This window comes from Takifugu flavidus, chromosome 13 (assembly GCF_003711565.1).
Source record: "Takifugu flavidus isolate HTHZ2018 chromosome 13, ASM371156v2, whole genome shotgun sequence".
NCBI classification, from domain to species: domain Eukaryota; kingdom Metazoa; phylum Chordata; class Actinopteri; order Tetraodontiformes; family Tetraodontidae; genus Takifugu; species Takifugu flavidus.
The window spans coordinates 1,464,462-1,485,668 of NC_079532.1; the positions used below are offsets into that span (position 1 = coordinate 1,464,462).

General features: G+C 44.4%; 2 protein-coding genes across 2 annotated transcripts; both read left to right on the forward strand.

The window, feature by feature from the left end:
- Window positions 1-336: 336 nt before the first annotated feature.
- Window positions 337-13,605, forward strand: LOC130536941 (DENN domain-containing protein 5B-like). The gene is given in 22 exon segments (XM_057053278.1): window positions 337-658; window positions 3,174-3,283; window positions 3,609-4,199; window positions 4,201-4,318; window positions 5,544-5,731; window positions 6,420-6,911; window positions 6,989-7,220; window positions 8,052-8,202; window positions 8,324-8,414; window positions 8,494-8,613; window positions 8,694-8,846; window positions 8,938-9,016; window positions 9,125-9,200; window positions 9,316-9,444; window positions 9,529-9,650; window positions 9,849-9,994; window positions 10,123-10,241; window positions 10,520-10,701; window positions 10,889-10,971; window positions 11,438-11,564; window positions 11,809-11,983; window positions 12,410-13,605. Coding segments are annotated over 22 exon segments (3,777 nt in total). The 5' UTR covers window positions 337-549; the 3' UTR covers window positions 12,594-13,605.
- Window positions 13,606-14,247: 642 nt separating this feature from the next.
- On the forward strand, window positions 14,248-20,254 carry sinhcaf (SIN3-HDAC complex associated factor). The gene is given in 8 exon segments (XM_057053280.1): window positions 14,248-14,438; window positions 14,441-14,467; window positions 16,841-16,968; window positions 17,059-17,158; window positions 17,239-17,362; window positions 17,438-17,588; window positions 18,004-18,341; window positions 18,416-20,254. Coding segments are annotated over 7 exon segments (927 nt in total). The 5' UTR covers window positions 14,248-14,378; the 3' UTR covers window position 18,341; window positions 18,416-20,254.
- Window positions 20,255-21,207: the final 953 nt, after the last annotated feature.

Sequence of the window (21,207 nt, forward strand, 5' to 3'; positions counted from 1 at the left end):
ACTTTCCAATGAATCAACACGAAGCCTTAAATAAATTTATTCATATATGCATTAAGCCTCTGACGCAGGCTTTGATTGAAGTAATTACCACTGATCATCAGGCATCAGTGCGTCATGATGCGCCCTGGTCTTTGTCTCTCTCTCTCTCTCTCTCTCTCTCTCTCTCTCTCTCTCTCTTCTCTCTCTCTCTCTCTCTCTCTCTCTCTCTCTCTCCTCTCTCTCTCTCTCTCTCTCCTCTCTCTCTCTCTCTCTCTCTCTATCTCTCTCTCTCTCTCTCTCTCTCTCTCTCTCCCTCCCTGCCTCCCTCCCCACCCTCTCTCTCCCTGTCTCTCTCCACCAGGCTGACTCTTTGCCTCCTCCCCCCGGCCCCTCGACCGACTGTCGGTGTTTCTCCTAAAGCCCCTCCGACATTCTCATCGGGCAGAGGCGGGCGGACGGACGGACGGGCACAGCGCAGCGATCACGTACGGCTGCCAGACCTTTCTGTTCAGCCCGGTCAGATATGAACAGCCACTGAAAGAAGGCTCTCCCACCCTGAACGCGTCGACGATGATCGGAACAGCCGCGGCTGCCGGATCGGCTTCCTGCCGCTTCGCCCGTTATTTTGTGGTGTGTGGACTGGATACGGAGACGGGCCTGGAGCCGGACGATGGAGCAGGTAGACAGGTCACCAACACGCCATCTCCAGCTATCTGCTAATGATTATTACACTCACGATTGATTTTGTGTGTGTGTGTGTTGTGTGTGTGTGTGTGTGTGTGTGTGGTGTGTGTGTGTGTGGTGTGTGTGTGTGTGTGTGATGTCATGAACGTACACCATTTCATGTCTGTGTCATTAAGCTGTGTTTTGATTGGACGCATCATTTCCTTTAGAACCATTGTTGACAAAAATCTGAGCAGCCATTTCATATGCAGGAAGAAATGATCCAAACATGTTCAAACCGTATTATTGCACTGGAAACAACAAGAAGCGCTGCGTCTCCTTTTATGCGCTGGTGGAAAATACGTCTGTCTTTTTGTTTATGCTGACCATTTAATGATGTTGACACTGAGAATTTAGCTTTTGTGGTTTTCTGCAAGTCATCTGCTGCTATAATTGACCAAACAAAGCAGACAAAAGGCTGAAGTGACCTTTTTTGGTCCTTACAAAACGCTGGAATACAGACAAGGCACCACGACCGAGGCAGTGGCTGATAAGGGCCTGAGATTACAGATTACAACAGAAATCATCAATCTCTTCAGCCCTCTCATCCTCATTGTGTGCACAAACCATGGGTGCTTTGTTTTAACAAGGAAAAAAATGTGTCCATATCTTTTTCCCCACTGGGTGCTAAAGGTGACGGCTGATCGCTGTAGTCTCCCACCAATTTCCCTGCAGTTGTGGAGCCGGGGTCGTAGTCACACCCTGTATTCTCCCTGCGCTCTTTGTTTTCCGAGACACACGTCCTTGGGGGGGGGGACGTGCTTGTTATCAGACATTCTTTCAAACGCACATCTTGAATGGCGAATAATGTTTAGCTGAGCTGTGTGTCATGTCGGCGCTCTGCTGCAGATTATTTAGGGCTCTCGCTAACCATTAGGGACTTTGATACTGTAGCTGGCTCCCTGTGGTGAGTGACAGCACTGCTGCCAAGTATATCTGAGCTCCACCAATCTCCTTATGTAACAGCCGGCCATCCCAGAACCCGTGCAGCGGGGGACTCCAATCCTTTCACAGGATCACGTCGGAGTGCTTTTCTGAAGCTGTGGCTGGAGACCTTCACCCCGCAGCTCCGGAGCCTTCTAGATGTGCAGGCTTGTACCGTATCTGTGTGTGTGGTTAGTGAAACAATCTGCTCTTGTTGGCGTCTCAATGGGCAACACTGTTTTCTGCAGTCTAATCAAATTGTGCATGACGTTGCCAGTTGGCACAGAGACCGGCCTGGGCTCTGACGGCCGCTCTGTCCCCATGACTGTCATAGGGGGGTGACATCAGCGGAGGACAAGAACTCTCAGGCCGATCATCTGAGAGATGCTCTGGAGCATCAAAATTGTTTTTTATGCATTTTATTTTTGGCTTCCAACTGTTGCTTTTATCCCTTATTGTGTATTAGGGCCACATTTGTGTCTGTGATCAAAGAGAAAAATAATTTTTCGGTACATTTGAATTCATCAGTCGAAATCAGTCGACGTCTGCTGTCATTTTAATCTCTTTCTCAACTTCAGCATCTGTCCCTGTCTACCAGTGACGAGTGAAGCAGCTGGGGAAAGTCACTGGATGAGCAGGACAGATGTCTGCATTTAGAGCCGCTCCATCACTGCAAGTTAGTCCTCCCTGTTTTAGGGATGACGGGCCCTTGGGGGCCACGCGTCTCTCTTGAAATCAGATATATGGCCGCATTCATTGATGACTGCGGGAAAAAAGTTTGTTTCTCAGCTGTTGAGGAAATGTTGAGCAACGAGCTGGACTATTTAATTACATTGGTCGTCTAAATCGGGCAGCTTGAGTCTGTCATTCCCATGCTAAATCAACGCTCCTATCTCTGTCCTCATATTACGCAGACTGTGTTTAGACGGAAACCATAGATGTCAGCTCGGTTTGTCCGCTGAAGGCCCCTTTTGACGCCAGCCTCAGACAAAGATCTTCATCCTAATGTCTACCTTCAAGGCCACGCTGTTGTGCTGCCTGATCTCTGTTCTGCCTGAACTCCAGCTTGTATCCATGGTCACGCCTCCCCCACGGTTCTCTCTGAGCTCTGTCTCTGACCTACCATGCTTCTTCCTCTCTCCCTCCAGCTCCTCTTCCGCTCCCTCGGAGTTCCTTGCGTAATTGCGTGGGCAGGTGGGGTGGTTACCTCTGAATGTCGAAGGCCAGCGTCACACGATGGTGATTGCGGTTCTGGCTGTCACCTCTTCATTTCTCACAGCTTTGTTATATAAAAACCCTATTTTTCCTGAGCCACAGCATGTTTTTATTCTTCTGCAGAGCATCAGAGATGAGGTCTTGTACCGCATTGCCTTTCTTTTTTTATGGTAATGAATTATATAACCATCAGTGTGGCATTTATTTTATGCAGCAGACTCAATCCTCCAAGTCTTTCTGCTTCAGATTTTCAAAGCCTCCATTATTTTCTGACACCCCCTGAGATTAAAGCGTTGCTTTGTACCACAAGGTAACGACCTGTTCTTTTTCAGGTGAGGCTTTTGAGCAGAGTCCTCTTCGACGCTCCTTCAAGTCAAAGGTTCTGGTTCACTATCCCGAGAACACGGACAGGAGCCCGTTCAATAAAGATGCAGTCAACATGGTGAGAGCTTCTTTTCTCCCTCGCAGTAGTGGGGGTGATTGGGACAGACAAAAGGGGACTTGCACTCAAGGCAAACACTGATATGGGAAATTATCTTTTTTTGGTGGAAAAGAAAATTTCGGGATAAAATCAGCGTTAACACTCAAAAATTGTGCTAAAACAGATTCTGTTTTATTGTTTAGTATCTAGAATTCCCTGAACTGCTGTGTGTTTGTGAGGATACCAGAGTTCATCTCTGTCCGTCATTGATGTCAAACAAGCTTTATTCAGACAAAACAAAATCTTTATGCGACTTTAAATGATTTTCCTGTCCCTTTCTCTTCAGCTTTGTATGCCGAGAGGTCTTTCCTTCCGCACGCAGGCGGACCAACTCGATCCGCAGTTTCACTCGTTCACAATGTCCTCTGATGAGGGCACGCGCTCTTACGGATTTGTTCACACCTTCTACGAGGAGGTGACCAGTACCCAGATCATCGCTGCCATGCAGGCTCTCTCACAGATGCATCACGTGGAGCACCACTCCTCCTCCTCTGCCTCCACTCCCTCCTGCTCTTCATCATCCGCTTCCTCCCCCTCCACCTCCAGCATGGACTCACTCGTGAGCAGTTTGGATGAATCGGACGCCGAATCTCTGGCCAGTTCCTGTCTGGGCTGTGCAGGGTCATTTGATCCATCCCGAGACACATTATATGTGTCTAAAGCCCTCTGTCTCTTCACGCCGCTCCCCTTCCTTCATGCCTCTCAACAGTTTCTCTCCCAGCTGCACCAGGCTGTGGCATCTCACACCCCGCCGCCCCTCCCTCTGGAAAGTTATATCCATAATATTCTGTACGAGGTGCCGCTGCCTCCTCCCGGAAGGTCACTGAGGTTCCACGGGGTGCAGGGACCCATTGTGTGCCAGCGACCCGGGCCGGGTTGAGCTCCCAATGGGGGAGTATCCTCTCGGAGAAGCCTTCTCCTTGCTGGGAGTAGACAACATGGTGAAACTACTTACCTGCACACTTCTGGAGACACAAATCCTTCTTTACTCTCAAGGTCAGTGTGTGGATCTGTTCCAAAATGAACAGAATGACCAATACCATACATACAACTTCATGTTGGTAGCAGGGCTGCAGCAAGTAGTATCAAATCAAATCAAATCAAATCAATCTTTATTTATATAGATTATACAATCAAAATTGTTTCAAGGCGCTTTCCGGAATCCCAGGGCCTGACCCCAGAAGCAACAGTGGCAAGGAAAAACTCCCCTTTAACAGAAGAAACCTTAGCAGGACCAGGCTCATGTAGGGGGACCCTCCTGCTGATGGCCGGCTGGGTAAAGAGAGAGGAGAAGGGGGAGGACAGGTCAAGATAGGATGGAGGAGAGGAATAGATGAGCAGGAGAGTGAGGAGGAGAGGAGAGGAGAGGAGAGTGAGCAGGAGTCTAGGGAGAGGAAAGGAGAGTCTCTGCGCAGTAGAGGGTTCGGGAGAGGGGCGTTTTCTCTGTTATGTTCTTTTTCGAGGAGAGGAGAGGAGAGGCTTTCGTCATGCTCGTCGCTTCGCAGTCTAGTTTGAAGGGCTTCATCTCCGGTGTGCGTGCCCTCAACGAGGATCTATGCGAGGAAACAGAGCTAAGGAGGGGAGAGGAGAGGAGAGGCACAGAGCACAGAAACACACACAAAAAATATGATGTACAATCACTTCAGCGGGGCAGGAGGTCATTATGCAGCTCCGAGGGCGGCGATGACCTGGAAATAAATAAAATCAGGGGGGGGGTTGGGGGGGGGGGGGGAGCAGAAAAACTACACAAGAACTAGTCTGCTTGAGATGAGAGAGGAAAGAGAGGAGGAGTGAGAGGAAACCATGATCCAGTGGAGTGTGACAGGCCTGTCAGGGTGTATCATGTTTCGCGGACCCGAGGGCGGCAGCCTTGGCCTAAGTAACAGAAAGCATAGCTAAGATGTAACCTCTGATGGATTAGAACGACCCCCTAATATGAAATCTGTCGTCTATGATGTAACTGGACTCTAGAATTAGTACAATAACTTTTTCAAAGAGGTAGGTTTTGGTATCAAGATGTTCTACAACATGGCAGACAAGCACATTGGATTGTTGAAATAATGCCATTTATTTATTTCTGCAGTTTCACACATCTCATCCATATCTGCAGCAAACAAATTAAAAACACTGATATGACTCCAGGATGAGTTGATGCACATTTTTTTCTTGGCGCATACTTTTGATTTCTTCGTGACAATGTCGCTTCACTTATCCCCCTCAGACTACCAGCGTTTGATGACGGTGTCAGAGTGCATCACTACCCTGCTCTTCCCGTTCCAGTGGCAGCACATCTACCTGCCCATTGTTTCAGCACATCTGTACCACCTGCTGGACGCACCTGTGCCCTTTCTGATGGGAATCCAGTGCCGAGATCGAGCTCAGCGTTCCTCCCTGCACCTTCCACATGAGGTACTGACTAACTGGCGTGTAAATACATCTCTGCTTAACGCAAAAGTAATGTGGCTGAACTGCACCATTCTTCCAGCCGTTCATGCGCGATAATTCATCTTCCACCTCCAGTCGGAGGCTTTTGCTTCTCCACAAATCCAGCCTTGCACCCGCGATGACTTTATGCCGCATTAAAATCTCACTGAAGCGTCTTTGATGCTGCTCTGCCCCAGAAAAAAAGTTGAAAGACAGCTCGAGGGGATGAAAGCTGAGATTCAGAGAGATGCTAAGTAATGGGTCTCACTGGATAATTAATGAGAATTAACAATCAGCAGACGTTTCAACTCTGTACGGGTTGTATGGATGGTCGTTTTGTGAGAATGTTTTAATCGTGCATGCTGAAATTGGCCAAAATCTTCTTGGGTTCACATTTAAGAGCTCCTCGGTGCAATAAATGGAGAAAGTCACCTAAACCTGTCATATGATACTCATAAGAGACTCAGAAGTGAATGCATGAGCGAAGAGGCTGAAGCTGAAGTCAGCAACTACCCATGAGGCTGCAAACTGAGTGTGATGTCGAAGGTCACATCCTGCTGACTACAGCAGCATTTTCAACTCGCTGTCTGTCCTTTACGCCCATCTCTGTCCTTTTACATTAAAGCTCAAGTTGTGTTTATCTTTATTTTCTGTATATGACTCGTTTGCACAGGCCAACCTCTGTTTTGTGGATATTGACAACCACTGTGTTGAAGCCCCCGAAGACCTTCCCATCTTTCCAGACCAAACCGAGCTCATCCAGGAACTGAGCGAGGTGCTGCTGTGTTTCGGGGTCTCTCTACGGGGCGGCTCACACACTAAGACCGACGGTGCCGCCTCTCCTCACCTGACCAGCCTGGTGTTGGAGGACCTGATGGAGGACAGAAGGAATGGCAACCTAGGAGGTGAGGAACTGGCAGTGCTCGAGAGGCTGCAGGCTCTGGCGCTGACATGCGGAGGAAGAAAACTGTCAGAAGGGGGAAAAATGCTGCAGAATGCCGAGGAGGAGGAACTGAAATCAGCCAGGCTCAACGTGCAGGTGAGGGAGGTGTTTGCTGCGCGTTTTGCTGCCATGTTCAACAGATATGAGGAGTTCATCATCCACAGCGCTCTTGATTTGGACTCTTGGTTGAACAATCGAGAAGGGACATCCAGCTTTGACAAGGTACCGGAGCGACTGTCAAAAATGTGTTAATTTAATTAAGCTGAAATTTAATCACACTGGTATTTCTTATGTTTCAGGGTTCCTTCCTCTCAGTGCAGCCGGAGACGCACTTGCACTTCCTGTCTCAGTTCCTGGAGACCTCCATGTTTTCTTCTTTTGTGGATGGCAAAGTGATCGCTCGATGGGTGGATAGAGATCCAGTGCAGCACTTGTTTGACAGCCGACTGGAGAGGGAACGACTGTATGACACAGAGGAAGAGGACTCCCGTAACGGCCGCTACAGGAAGTGCAAGTCACTCTTTGAGTCAGGTACATTTCATCTTCTTCGTAAGATCATCTTCAGAAGAAGCATTAGGACATGTCAGTGCTGCAAGATGAGTCACAAAACCAATACTTGTATGCAGAAGAAAATACAAAATGTTTTACAGGTCTTTTTACTGTATTTAAAATTGACAGTGGTGCACATATGTGAATAATTTTAATGTTTTTGGAAACGCGCAACAGTTGAAAATAGCTTTAACTTTGGCACGTAGTTGGCAAAAGAATCCGCACATGTCACCCACCGACAAGCCATGTCAATCCAGGAATAACACAAAGGGGGTGTCTCCAGTCTCAGCTGTTGGCGGGTATGTGGCCAGAAAATAAATGGAAACCCCAGTTGGTCAATGGAATTGAATTGAACTGAGGTCCATGCCAGCTTCACTAATCTGTAGCCATCTGTCTCCCTCTGTTTTGGTCTTTTCGGCCCCCTGTATTGTTTATCTGTTCATTAACCACTGGTATTAACATTGCTTAGGGGATATCTGAAGCAATTTTTTAATCAGGTCGATGCATTTCTTAACCAGAAACAAAATGTTTAATTGCGGTGACACAATCTAATATTGAGGAAAAGCAGAGTGTTGAACTAAAGGATATGATATTTTTTGTAATTTAGTTAATTAATATTATTTGTGGCTGAAGTTTTGCCTCACGGTGATGTTACACACCATGTTTCAGTGTTTCTGCATCTCCGCGCAACAAAACAAACTCGATCAGCTTGAATTGTTGATGTTCACCTGAGACATAGGAGGAACGTCTCTTGTCTGATATATCTGCATCCTGTTGGATCTTAACCACTGCTGTGTATGTGATTCCATGAAGCTCAGACCATTGAGCGAAGGCTGCTGAAGGCTGACCACACGGCCATACACCCCCATCTGCTGGACATGAGGATTGGCCAGGGTCGCCACCAGCAGGGCTACTTCCCCAAACTGCAGGCCGATGTGCTGGTGCAGGGACAGAATACCAACAAGTGGGTCATCACAGAACTCATCAGAACTGTAATTCTGTAGTGATGGGCAGTAATTTTGCTACTAAACCAGACTTTTAGAGGTTACTTATCACTTAAGCAGCTTGTTGTTGTGGTTGATCAGGTGGTCCAGTCGTGTTACAGCGCCACGCAGGGCCGAGTCCAAGAGACCAGGAGGCGCCGTACACGCTGGGTCGGACAGTGAGCATAGACAGGTAGTTCCGTGTGATCAAAAACACAGCTCACATAGAAAGGAAGCTGAAAACAAAGTGTGATTTATTTTCTTTGTTTTAGAAGCACACAGTTGCGAGGAAGAACCTCCGCCAGTCTAAACTGCTGGACCCATCACCTGAAGCCACCAGTCAGACTCACAGAGAATTTGTCAACGGGCTTCTGAGTGAGTGCCGTCTGAAGGTGAGCCATCAGTCTGTGTTGCGTTACAGTCCAAAGACGGAGGTTTTGTTCAAGTTTAACACTGTTTTTATGGTAAACAGACAAAACAGATGTTGATGGAGAGGATGGGAAAGGAGAGTGTGGAGCTGGGCCAGGGAGAGGCTAACATCACAGGGCTGCAGGAGAACACACTCATCCATGGCCTGTGTGATCTACTGGAGAGAACCTGGGGCCACGGCCTGCAGCTTAAACAGGTTCAACACACAGGACATGCTTCCAGATCACACGATCTACTTAATCAGATGTTTAAACAAGAATATCTATTGACATGTTTGCGTTGAACAGGGAAAATCTGCACTTTGGTCCCATCTGCTTCATTACCAGGCGGCCCAGGTGAAAACTGAGACCCCAGCTGAGTCTCCAGGTCAGAGCAAAACCAACTCTTTGTGTAACAGAGGGGTTCCTGACCTGTCTTGATATCAGTGAGCTTTGTCTCAAGCATTTAATGATGCATAACTAGTTTTTCTTTTAGGGTCCAACAGCTCAGAAGTCAGGACTTTTGATGGCAGAGCTGCGGTTCTCAGAGGGTCATTAATACATGATATGAGGTAATGAGTGCAAATTATGATGCATGTAAAATGTTCTCCAACGGTATTTTGATAAAGTTCAGTTGAAGACACGTGCTTTAATTATTCTGAAAGTATTTCTTGGGCGGTTTGCCAGGTTTATCCAGACGATGAGTGAAGGTCTGTCTGAGGTGGGACAAGCTCGAGCCTGGATCCATCTGGCTCTGGAGAAGAAAATGCTGTCCCAACACCTTAAAGAACTGCTTCTAAACCAGGAGCTGCTCAGGTCGGGACACACACCCTGAAGAAACATGTTGCTGTTACTCACCAAACATCAGATATCCTGACTGTGTGATTTATCCCCAAACAGGCAGTTGTATAAACCTCATGCTTTCCTGCTCTGCGAGGAGGAACGAGAACAGTTCCTGTTCCACCTGCTGTCTCTCAACACTGTGGATTATCTTTGCTTCACACGTGTCTTCACCTCCATCAGTGAGTCCTGTTAACCTTTATGGGGCTGTTGTGAAATAAACTGTCAGCATTATGGCTCTGTTGGAGCTTCCCATCTCCTGGCCTCAGATACTAGACTTGTGCCCGTGGATGCAGACGTTGGTGGATAAAGTGGCTCCTGCTAGGAGAGACCATGATGAAATGACAAGAATAAGTAGACATTGTTCTGTGTCTTTCCAGATATTCCTTACCGTGTTGTTATAATACCCATGAAGAAGCTCAGCATTGCTATGGCAACTGTGAACCCCTGGGTGTGTGTCTCTGGAGAGTCGGGTGACTCGGGTGTTCGACAGATACCAAAGAACACTCAAGAGATATATTTTCAGGTCCGCACACGCACTCCTGCACTGTAATAAAGTCCATCTTAAAGTCCATCTTAATCTTAATCTTAATCTTAATGTTAACACCACGTCTAGCAGAGCTATGGGTTAACTGTTCATGCTCCTGATTTCAGTGCAAGAACCTGGGCCGACTGAGCACGCTGCAGCTGGGTCAAGAGAACTCGGGCCTGCTGGCCAAGTGTCTGGTTGACTGCGTGATGGTTTACAATGAGATCACCGGACACACCTACAAGTGAGATTCAACCTGATAAGCGTGTCACCTCCTCACACTGACCTCGTCTAAAGACATGGAACATTTACTGAGCTAAATCAAGACACGTTTGGCTAATTGTTTTCAGGAGTCTCACTATTGTTAATGGGTCCAGTAACAGCAGCTCAGCTTCTCAATCTGAGTGACTTTGCAGTTTGTTTCTGCACAGTCCAGGGTGCTATAGGAGCAGAGGCAACGCCCCAACATTGGAAAGTTGTTTTTTCTGAGATAAAGAAACAGTGTTTTCTCTGTGTTGTCAGGTTTCCATGTGGCCGATGGCTGGGGAAAGGCGTGGGCGATGGCAGCTTGGAAAGAGTTCTGATCGGCCATCTGGTGTCACCTGGTGGAGAAGAGGATGCTGGCCGATTGACAGGGACACCTCCAGAGCTGGCCTCTCCTTCCCAGAGTGTTCGGAATGTGCTGGGATCACTTGGCCGAAGCAGTACGTACCCTCTAACAGAGCATTCTTCCACACAATAGCTGACCTACTTGTTTATATCAGAGGCGTCATGCAGAAACAAACCCTGCTCCCTCTATCACTTTTCTGTTAAGCCGGAGTGCATTTGCCATGGGTTTGTCATCATTTTTACTGTTTTTTAACACTGCCTGACTTTTTTAACTCTCATCAGGAATTCTTTCTGTTGAAGTACAAGAAGACATGAGAGAGGCAGCAAATAACCTTGTAAAACACTTCCACAAACCTGAGCAAGAGGTACGTTGCTGCAATAGTGAGCGTGTTCCATAAAAATGACTGTTTTGTTCATTTAACCTGCGGGCCTTTGATAAGGAGTGAAGGAGCCTAATGTGTTTCTGTCTCCAGCATGGTTCATTACCTTGGCCGCTTTAGCCTGGGCCTCATTTGTCTCATTTGTGTATCAAAATGGCCTCTCTCCTCTCAACTACAAGTTAAAAGCCCTGAAGTGACTTGATGGATTTGGCTTTAGCTTATCTTTAATTAATCTTCAGTTCATTGTCGGGAGGCCTTTTTAGTGCCGAGGCTTTAATGTTCAATCCTGTTTGTTTACCTCCTTTATAAGACAGAATCTGTTGGAATTTTTTTTAATCTGTCGTCTGTTGTGCCTTCTATCACTTGTATGAAGGGATTCACTGACATTGAAAGATGAGCCATTTTCCTCGCAGTGTCTCTTTTAACTCTGTCCCTGTTTTTGTCATCCCAGCGGGGTAACCTGACAGTCTTGTTATGTGGTGAAGGCGGCCTGGTGACTTCACTGGAGAAGTTCCTTTTGCATGGGTTCAAATCTAATCGTCTTTTCCAGAGGAACGTGTTTGTTTGGGACTTTGTTGGTAAGCCCTGTGAACTCGAGTCAAGCAGGACAGAGCTTTTGTAACCGTCATTAGCTGCCTGTCTCCATCTAGTGGCTGTTATTATTACAGTCGTCTATTAAGATGAACGCAGTCAGTCGAAATTACTTTTACCCCTGTATCCCAGTATTGATGCCGAGTGGTCAGTTTAAATGAAAGTAAATCATCTACATCAGCAATGACCAAAGAATCTCTCTCTCCCTCTCTCTCTCTGTCTATCTCACAGAGAAGGTTGTGTTTTCCATAGAGACAGCTGATCAAATGGGTGACGTGCATGTATCAAACCTTGCAAAAGGTCCACCCTGTGAGTTGCTGTGCCACTACATCAATGCCATCAATGCTTCACCGAGGAACATTGGAAAAGAAGGAAAGTTCCAGCTGTTTGTCTGTCTGGGAATAAGGTGAGGCATGATTGAATAAGCTTTTTCACCTTTTCACTGTACTTTGCAGTGTCAGCTGAGGCCTTGTGGTGTGAAGTGAATGCATCTCTTATTATAATAATGCCAGTTAATAAATATTAACCCAGAAAAGGTCAGATAAACGAGCCCCACTTGCAATATCAACCCCCCCTTACAAAAATGTGTAGAATTATATCCAAGACTTTAGACTGCAATGTAGGTAGACAGAATGTAAAGTTAGTATCAGAAATACAATATTTGATAATGAATGAACCACTTTGGAAGGGAATTGGATATATTTATTGTAAAACTAGATAATCAACATTTTTTCCTCGTGTGTTGTACTAAATAACCTAAATATTCAACCCATAAACATCATCATATGTCTATGACCATTACTGACCTCTGACCTTTTTCTCATCTTGACAGAGATAGGCTTCTCTCTCATTGGCTCCCCCTGCTGGCAGAACTTCCTTTGACTGCGAGGGTGTACGAGGATGGCGCCCTGCTGCGGGACCGTGCTGCTGTGCACTCCCTCTCCCGCATCTTACGCACATTGAACGAGTTCACCGTCACCCTGGAGACCTCACTGGTTAAAGGGATTGACCTGTGACCCTGAACAAGGCTGGATCAGGATCAGCTATTTATCTTTTCTGCTGTCGGGAAAAAAGAAGAGAGAAATATGACTTTAAGAAAAACAGACTGTCTACTGAGTGAAATCACTGGCAATGTGAGCTTCAGACATTTTTCCTTGTTTGCATCAGGAAACAGACTGATCCCCCCACCCCCCCAAAAATTTTTTGTTAATACTGTGAAAATTCTGTCTCCCTAAGGTGAAATACAAAGTCCTAAAGTCTGACATCTACAGTAGATATTTAAGAGTTCCAGCCTCAGGCGTCTCCAGCTCTCCTGCTACGGCTGTGTTGCTTGCAATTGAATTTAAACTTAACACACGCATGACTAAAATCTGTTTTATGTCCTTGTATTGCCATTTTCAATATCAGTACTCAGGCCTTATCTTATCAGCATTTTTCTCAACAAATGTCTTCAATTAATGGTGTAGTTAAAGAATATCTCTTCTCGTCATCACAGTTTGCCTGTTATTTCCTTCATTTTGAATAATACTACAGAATTCAACAGTTGAAACAGTTGAAACACTGAAACCAAATAGGTGTCCTAATTGTGTCAGTTAAAATGATCTTTCAGGAAGCCTTTATTCCCCCTTGTTGTGAAAATTTACTTTAATTAGATCTCTAACATAACCATGAATTTTTTTATTAATTGTAACGAATTTGTGGCATACTTTTTTCTGTACAAAAGGCATCTTCTCCTGTGTTTACGTGCAGCAGTAGTTCTTACCGCACTGGGTAAAAGGTCACGCTCTCCGAATTGAAACTGTTCAGTTGTCTCCACAAAATGGCTCAAGCATCGGTTCCTATCACTGGGTATTATGTTGATGTCGTATTTAACAGTGGAAAACTAATGAAAATGCTGGCTGATGCGCTGCCTGCAAGCACTACGTTATCGACGATGATCGAGCATCTGCTATTGTTTAAATACAGGTTAGAGAAAGCAATAATTATTTATGTGGGGTCAAATATTAAAGTTATTATTGACATAACGGACCTGTATGTGTGTGTCGGATTCTTAAATTTGCCATTTTAAAAAAAATCCCTTTAACGGAGTATTAAATGAAGAGTTCATTTCAGTTAGACTTGAATGCTACTTTGATTTTATAAAATGCATTTTAGTAGGAAAAGACAATTTAGTAACTCGTGTTTGACTTTAAAGCCCGACTACTGTTTCATATGTTGTAAAGGACTGAAACCTTTTCCACATTACAGCGGTTGCGTAAGAGTAGACGGGCCGCAGCCTATACATCCTGGTATCACACTGGTGCAGTGTGACGGTAAACTGCCACCGCCTCGACAAAAAAAGAGTGTTACTGGCGGTAAACCGACCTCTTGGTGGAGGCTACGTTTCATGCACCTTACACTTGGAACTAATCTGGTCTCGGGTCACGCAACCGAAATCAACAAAGCGCATCTCGCTGAGACGCTGTCGAGGCTCCCAGAACGCGTCTGGCTCCAGACAGGCCATCTGGCGCTGTGTAGTAAAATGACAGGCCACACCCCCTTGCTTACTCTCTCCAATGTGCCATAGCAACCGGGGCCGAGCCCCCTCTTCCCGCGCAATGTTCCCGTCCTTATAAGGCCAGTAGAATGCAGACGCACGGCGACGTCACGCGTCCTTTATGTAAATACTCCGATTGAAGAAAAAGAAAAAAAGCCTTCGTCCTACTCTGAAATGGAGGTGTGGAAACGACGCATGCGTAGTGCGTCCACAACTCTCCAGTCCCGTCCACAAACGCAGACATCAACAAGGGAGCGGGTTACCGATGCGGGTTGATTTCCACGGGAGTCACGTAGTTAACCACGCGCTACAGGGACTCGTACTTTCAACCAGCTTCACGCGACCTGCAACAAGGTAACGACCGTACGTTTGTCTCATTTCCGCTGTTGTTAGGGAGGTTTTAAAGTCCGAAATGGGCTTTCAGAGATGCGCAATTTAAGACATGCATCGAGTTGCATCCGAAGAATTGCTCCTTTTTGGCCTACTGCGACGTCGACTTCAGCGTGCAACTTCACGTGCAGATCGCCGTACAAACCTTTGAAGTAACGAGAAGTGGAGGGCGTCGAGATCGGTGCGGGAAACGACAGGGAAACTGTTTTATGATGAGTGGTAGTTGTTGTTTGTGGCATGTTGGAGGAAGTCAGTCATTTTTCTATCCGCGACCAGTTTAATTAAGTCGATTATTTCTAGAGTTCTACGGAGCAAACTATCGTAATTTAACCCCCATGATGCTTTGTAGCGTCGCGGGTGTTTGTAGTGCTCATTTAGTGGCGCTAAATAAGCCAAGTTAAATCTCTCACGCCCACCCGGTCCTCTGATGCGCCTGAGCACGCGGCCGCTGTTGTCAACAAAACCGCAAAAGGCGCAAAGTGCCCCGAAACATGTAATCAAAGTCGAAATCGGGATTAAATTGTAGTTCACTAGGGAGGTAATAATGAAAAGACGACGAATTTCCAGTCAGCCTCGCTTCGAACTTCGTGCACATATAGTTGAAGGACTGTTGCAGCAACGCGGCCGTGGAATAACAAAGAGTAGAGATCAAATTACGCGATTATCATGAGGCCTTTTGTCTTCGGAATTAAAGCGGGTTTTTTGCTTTTGGGTGGTGTTGGCTGGGCTTGTTCTACCGAACCAAGTTGTTGTCGGTAGGGGAGAGAAAGTCGGCCATCGTCTAGCAGAGGACGGTCGTCATAAAATGGGTGCGCATGAAGCAGGTCGTGTGGCATGCCATGCTTCCTAGCCGGAGTGGGCGGTGAAATCGGCGACTTGCACTTTTTTGTCTCGATAAAAACCGTTGCGTGTTTTCTGTTATCAGATTCGACGTAACTGTGGATTTGGCTAATCTGGAATGCTTTCAGGGGAATTGAAATTAAAGTTTACTTTTAACGTCGTAGCTTTAGAGGTGAAAAAAATCCCATCACACCCCCTTCTCCGCTCTGCCTCCGCCTTTGAAGCGTGTTGCCATGATGCCTTGCGTCACGTACTGTATTCTGCTGCAAAGATCGTCTGCAGTTTACAGATGACCCACTCGAAGGCGAAATGTGGTCGTCTGGCTATCGACAAAAATGGCCGTCATTATATAACGCAACATAAATGGCACATTCTAAATGAAAGTGGATACAGTTGGTACAGTCACCTACAAATCAATTATAGACTGTACAGATGCAATTATATTGATCTTTCGCCTCATTTGGTTTCCGCGTTTATTTATTATTATGACCTCTATGTCCTGCTACTATTTTGCATTCCCAATGTTGTTCTAAGAACTTTATCGTAAAAATACATCTACCCGGCTTGAATTGTGTGCTTGTGAAATTGTTTAGCTGCACGTTTAAGTCGATTTTTCAACATTATTGCGCTCTTACATTCATTAAATGTCGTTGCCTACATTGAAACCAGACCTGGAATTTAGTAACGATAATTACATGATTACTTTAAATACACTTCATGTCAATTTCTCCCACACGTTTGAACACTTGATGCTATTTTATTTTAAATGAGCAACTGCTTGGGCCATAGTCCGTTTTTTTAGAACCTCAAATGGGTCTCTTATTTCACGTATGCGCTCCAATCATCTACGGTGTTCAATAAATCCATCAGAGTTAAAAGTCTTCCTTTTTTACTGCACTCTGCCAGCTCTCCGTGGCACCGCACTGTCAGAAGACCCCAAGGACTGATGGCAAAGGGAAAAAATCTAGTCTGGGGGGGCGCGGCTCACAGTTTTGCCGCAGTTCGGGTCTACGTGTGCTGAGGAGATTAAATTTTGCCTAGCAACATAAATCATAATAACCCTACGCTTATTGAATTTCCACTTATTTCTCCCGGCTGATTGAATCTGTCTACACATCATCTACTGTATATCTTCTGTAGTTTATTTATGAACGTTGAATTCCTCTCTAGCCTGGAGGATCTGGGTGCGTGCTTGCTCGTATTTTGGGATTCCAAAATAATGCGTGCATCCTGTGAGCGCAGTGGGTGACATGATCTGTCTGACACGCTGTCTGACCTACTTCCCCCCATGTGGGTCAAAGCAGGGAGATGCCTCAACAAAATCACTTTCCCTGAGACTCTTTCATGCTCTCTAATTATGGGGGGATTAATTCATAGAAATAAACACGAATGGGACCAAACTACATAACATCTGAGAAATTAATATGCAGCTGCAGGCATGCATGTATGCCCCTTAACTCATTATGCCCAGTTATACTAACATACCTTTCATTGCAGATGTTTGGCTTTCACAAGCCAAAAATGTACAGGAGCTTGGATGGCTGCTGCATCTGCCGGGCCAAGTCCTCCAGCTCCCGTTTCACGGACAGTAAGCGGTATGAGAAAGACTTCAGGAGCTGTTTTGGGTAAGAGTCATCAGTGCCCACGCTAGGCTTGTGAATGGAGAGACCTTCCTCTGCTGGGTCCTGCCCTCACAAACTGTTGCTTTTCTGCAGACTCAGTGAAACACGATCTGGAGACATCTGCAATGCCTGCGTGCTGCTGGTGAAAAGATGGAAAAAGCTACCGGTGGGAACCAAGAAAAACTGGAACCATGTGAGTTGCAGTAAACATTCTGGTGGAGGTGTCTTTTATTTACATATATGTGTATTAAGTATTAAAATCTCTTGGTTGAGGTGGTTGATGCACGGGGAGGTCCGAGCCTAAAGCTGACCTCCAGGCCCAAGAAGATAAAGTCCATATCAAAGAAAGCTCGGCCCAGTCAGATCAGCAGACTGCAGAAGGAGCTTAAAAGGAACAGTGAGTTCTGGTCATTGACTCTGATGATGCCCGTTACATTGGACCACCACTTTAAGACTCGGTTTCTTTGTTTAGATTCGGATGCCCACAGCACCACCTCCAGTGCCTCCCCAGCTCAGTCTCCAAGCTACAGTCACCTGTCTGATGACGGCTCTGACACTGAGCTCACTCCAGGATCCAGCCGCTCTCCCGTTTTCTCCTTCCTGGACTTAACTTATTGGAAGAGGTAAGTGCTCATTTATGTTTGGGAGTTACGGGGAGCTGTCCAGGTTGTTTGTGACAACTGTGACAATAAAGTGGATTAAAATATTGTCTTAAGACTTCTACACTGTTATATTCAAGCAAAATCAAGAGTGACTGGTTAAAGTTTGGTGTAATTTTCCAGCAGATTTAAACACCCATGTAGGTTCTTTCCTCTTCACTGGAAGGTTTTTCCTTATAAAAATGGATGTACCGGTAAATTTCATTAGGTGTATCAAAAACGAGCTAAACTGGGATGTGTGCAAAGTCGATTAAACATCTTCAAGTCAAATCAATATAACGAACCACAAACTTTGGTCCATTGTTTAAATCTGTTACGCAGGTTCTCCTTTAAATAATGATTAAGAAACAAATTTAAGATGTTTTCTTCTTGTATACAGACAGAAGGTGTGCTGTGGAATCATCTATAAGGGGCGCTTTGGGGAGGTGCTCATTGATCCCCATTTGTTCAAACCCTGCTGCCGCAAAAAACAACGGCAGCAGCAGCAGCAGCAACGAGAGGAGGAGGATGAGGAGGAGGAGGAAGAGGAGGAAGATGAAGAGGAGGTAGTTGAGGAAGGCCGGATGGCTGCTGGTGCCGTTGAGCAGAAATCCCAGATGGAAGAGGAAGTGAAGGAGACGCCAGCGTGTCAGGAAAATCCAAAAGCTGTCGATCTGTGTGATCCCATGGTGACGCTTCCAACCAGCACTGTGGTGGCTGTGGAGGCAGGGTGGTGAGGTAAGCCTCGTGCCCCTTCACCATTCCTCCTTTCGCACATCTCTGAAGTAATCTTGAGGGGCTTTTCTTTTTAGCACTTACAAATAGAAGTTGCCTCAGATTGCCTTCAATCACAAAGCAGCTGGAAAGCCATCGGTCTTCTCCATGGTATCGTCGGAGGTTTGTTTATTGCTTTTAAACAGTAACTTATGGATTGTTGTGTTTCCACTTTGACTCTTATTTTGTATTTAATATTCTTGCTATCCTGATGATGGACCATTATTCATGGTGTTTTTGATCAACTTTAGATGAACTGCTGGAGCTCTACTTTGGTACATATGTAAGATTTTATTCCAAAACGCAATAGATCCACTCAGTGACAGAATAGGGTGCTACTTGAAATGCATGAGTCAACATTTCAGCTGATTTAACTCATTCCCTGCGTGGATTTGTGCGTGACACAATGAGGTGTTTTCAATAAGAGTAGACCTCTTTTGGGGAAAAAAAATTGTGGTTGCGTTGTTTTGGAATGAATGACCCTCTCCACAGAAAGAGCACAGACTTGTACAGTAACCCTTGTGTTTGTGTCTAATCACATCGACATCCTCTCTTCTCAGAGACTTTTTGTAGACTGGATTATTGTTTTTTGTGTGCAAATGTATTGGTCCCTTTTTCTTTTCTTTTTAAAATTTATAAAAAGGCCTATTCACAGCTCCAACAGCAAATACACCAGCCTTAATTATGTGTTATAGACAGCGCTAGTGTTAATTCTGGATTGGTGTTAAGGAACAAAAAAGGGATGGCTATATTTACCGTGGCCTCAGCAACACATAGTGCATTTTGCATGACTGGTGAGCCCTATCATCCAAAAGACCTAATGCCCTGATGCATGAGCCTGTTATAATTGCATGGCCTTATATGAACTAGAAATCTTACTTTTTAAAATTTTTTGGGTCCATTTAACTTATTTTTATATGTAAAATGTTTTTTAAAAATGGAAAAACAAAAGTGTCTTCACATTAACAATACCACACAAACCTACAGCAAAACGCATTATTGGTCTATAGTCCTTCAGCAATTTTAATATCAGTAATCATCTTTACCGGATCATAAAGTACAAGAACTTTATACAAGTAAAATTCTATGTCATTGCCTCTTTATATACCACAAATGTGTTGTGATATATATATATATAGCCTAATATTACTTTATTTATCAAATTGAAGCCAAAGCACATTGAAATTCACCCAATGTCAAATCAATGCAGGTTTTTCTTTTTTCTTTTTAAATGGACATGTGCTTGTCCAAAGTCATTTGTACATACAATGTATATATGTTTATGGCATTCTTAAAAAAACACTAATACAAAATTTGATACATGTCATGTTGCAGCTGGGAGAAAAGAGTGTGCTTGTACATAAGCGAGCAGGTGAACTAATGGCCTGTATGGGTTTCATTATTTATTTTATATTTATTTGTATCAATGCATCCTTTCTTAGAAGTGTAAAACTATGGGTTGTATGGGTTTTTTGTTTTTAGTGTATGTTTATTATGGTTTTTGTACATCGGAAATTGAATGTAATTCTCACGCGGGACATTTGCGTTGAATTACTGGATGTCGATATTTGTGAAATGTTAAGTATTTATTTACTCATCAGTTGAGTTGCGTGCAACCTAACTTATTCTGTACCATCACTCTGAACCTGTACCATGTAGACTGAAATGATATGATGAATTGCATACTGTGCTTTTCCCCTTTAGCCTGTAGCTGAAAAGAAAAATGACAGTAGTAGATAATTAATTCTAGACTTGCATGTACTGTTGCTATGCATTTACTTAGCCTATGAGTTAGACAAAGCAGTTTTGTATTTTTTATAAATCATGTACTTTTTTTACTTGTCCCTTAATAAAAGTAATTTTGTGAGTTTTCTGGAGTTGAAGTGTGGTGTGAATTTGTCAGAGTTGAGGTGGATCATATGACCTTGACAGCATGACAGTATTTTTTTAGATTACCGGTATGTACATGCTCTCCTACAAGCTCTCCTGTTTTATACTCTACTGGAGTAGAACACAAACTCCTAACACTAAGATGGTGCCTGTTCACAATTTTATATTAAAAATCCTGTATAATGGGGCATGTTGTGCTGGGATAGAGATGTGTATTAATGTTTGGCTCAGGAAGGATCAGATTGTCCAAAATGATTTGGCCATAACAACTGAGCAGAGTTCCTCTTAACCAGATGCATGATTATACAAACTCTATATTGCTTTCTTTTCATTTTAGGTTTCACCTCCACTAGACTTCATGTCTTTACTTAAGAGACACTATCAGATGGAATAATAAATCTTTCATTAAAAGTAGAATCTTAATGAAATAGGAAACACAATTTTCATGTTATTGACATACAGAGCATAAAACATTTTGATGCTTCTGTTTTTGATGCTCTTAAGATGTTTAAAGATTTTAATATAATTTCTTATCCTCTGAACACGTTTTTGATTGGCTATAAGAGCACCATAAACAGGTTTGTACCCATATTGCAACAAAATTATTTTGGGCCTCCATCATGTCTTATGTATGTTGTGAAACATACAGTAAAATATTGTCGTTGATAAATGGATAAACTGTTGACTGAGTGCAATTGCTGAGATTTAAGCATCTGTTATCCCACTGTGACTGATGTGTATTTTATTTAAATAAAATAAAAATGTGAACAGAGACTATTTTTAACTGTCCTTCATGAATAAAACATGTATTTATTAATAAGCCTCAGCTCCAATTTTACATTATTATTATTATTATTATTATTATTATTATTATTATTATTATTATTATTATTATGATATAATAAGAAAAACATTTACGGGAAAAACAGCTACAAAGACC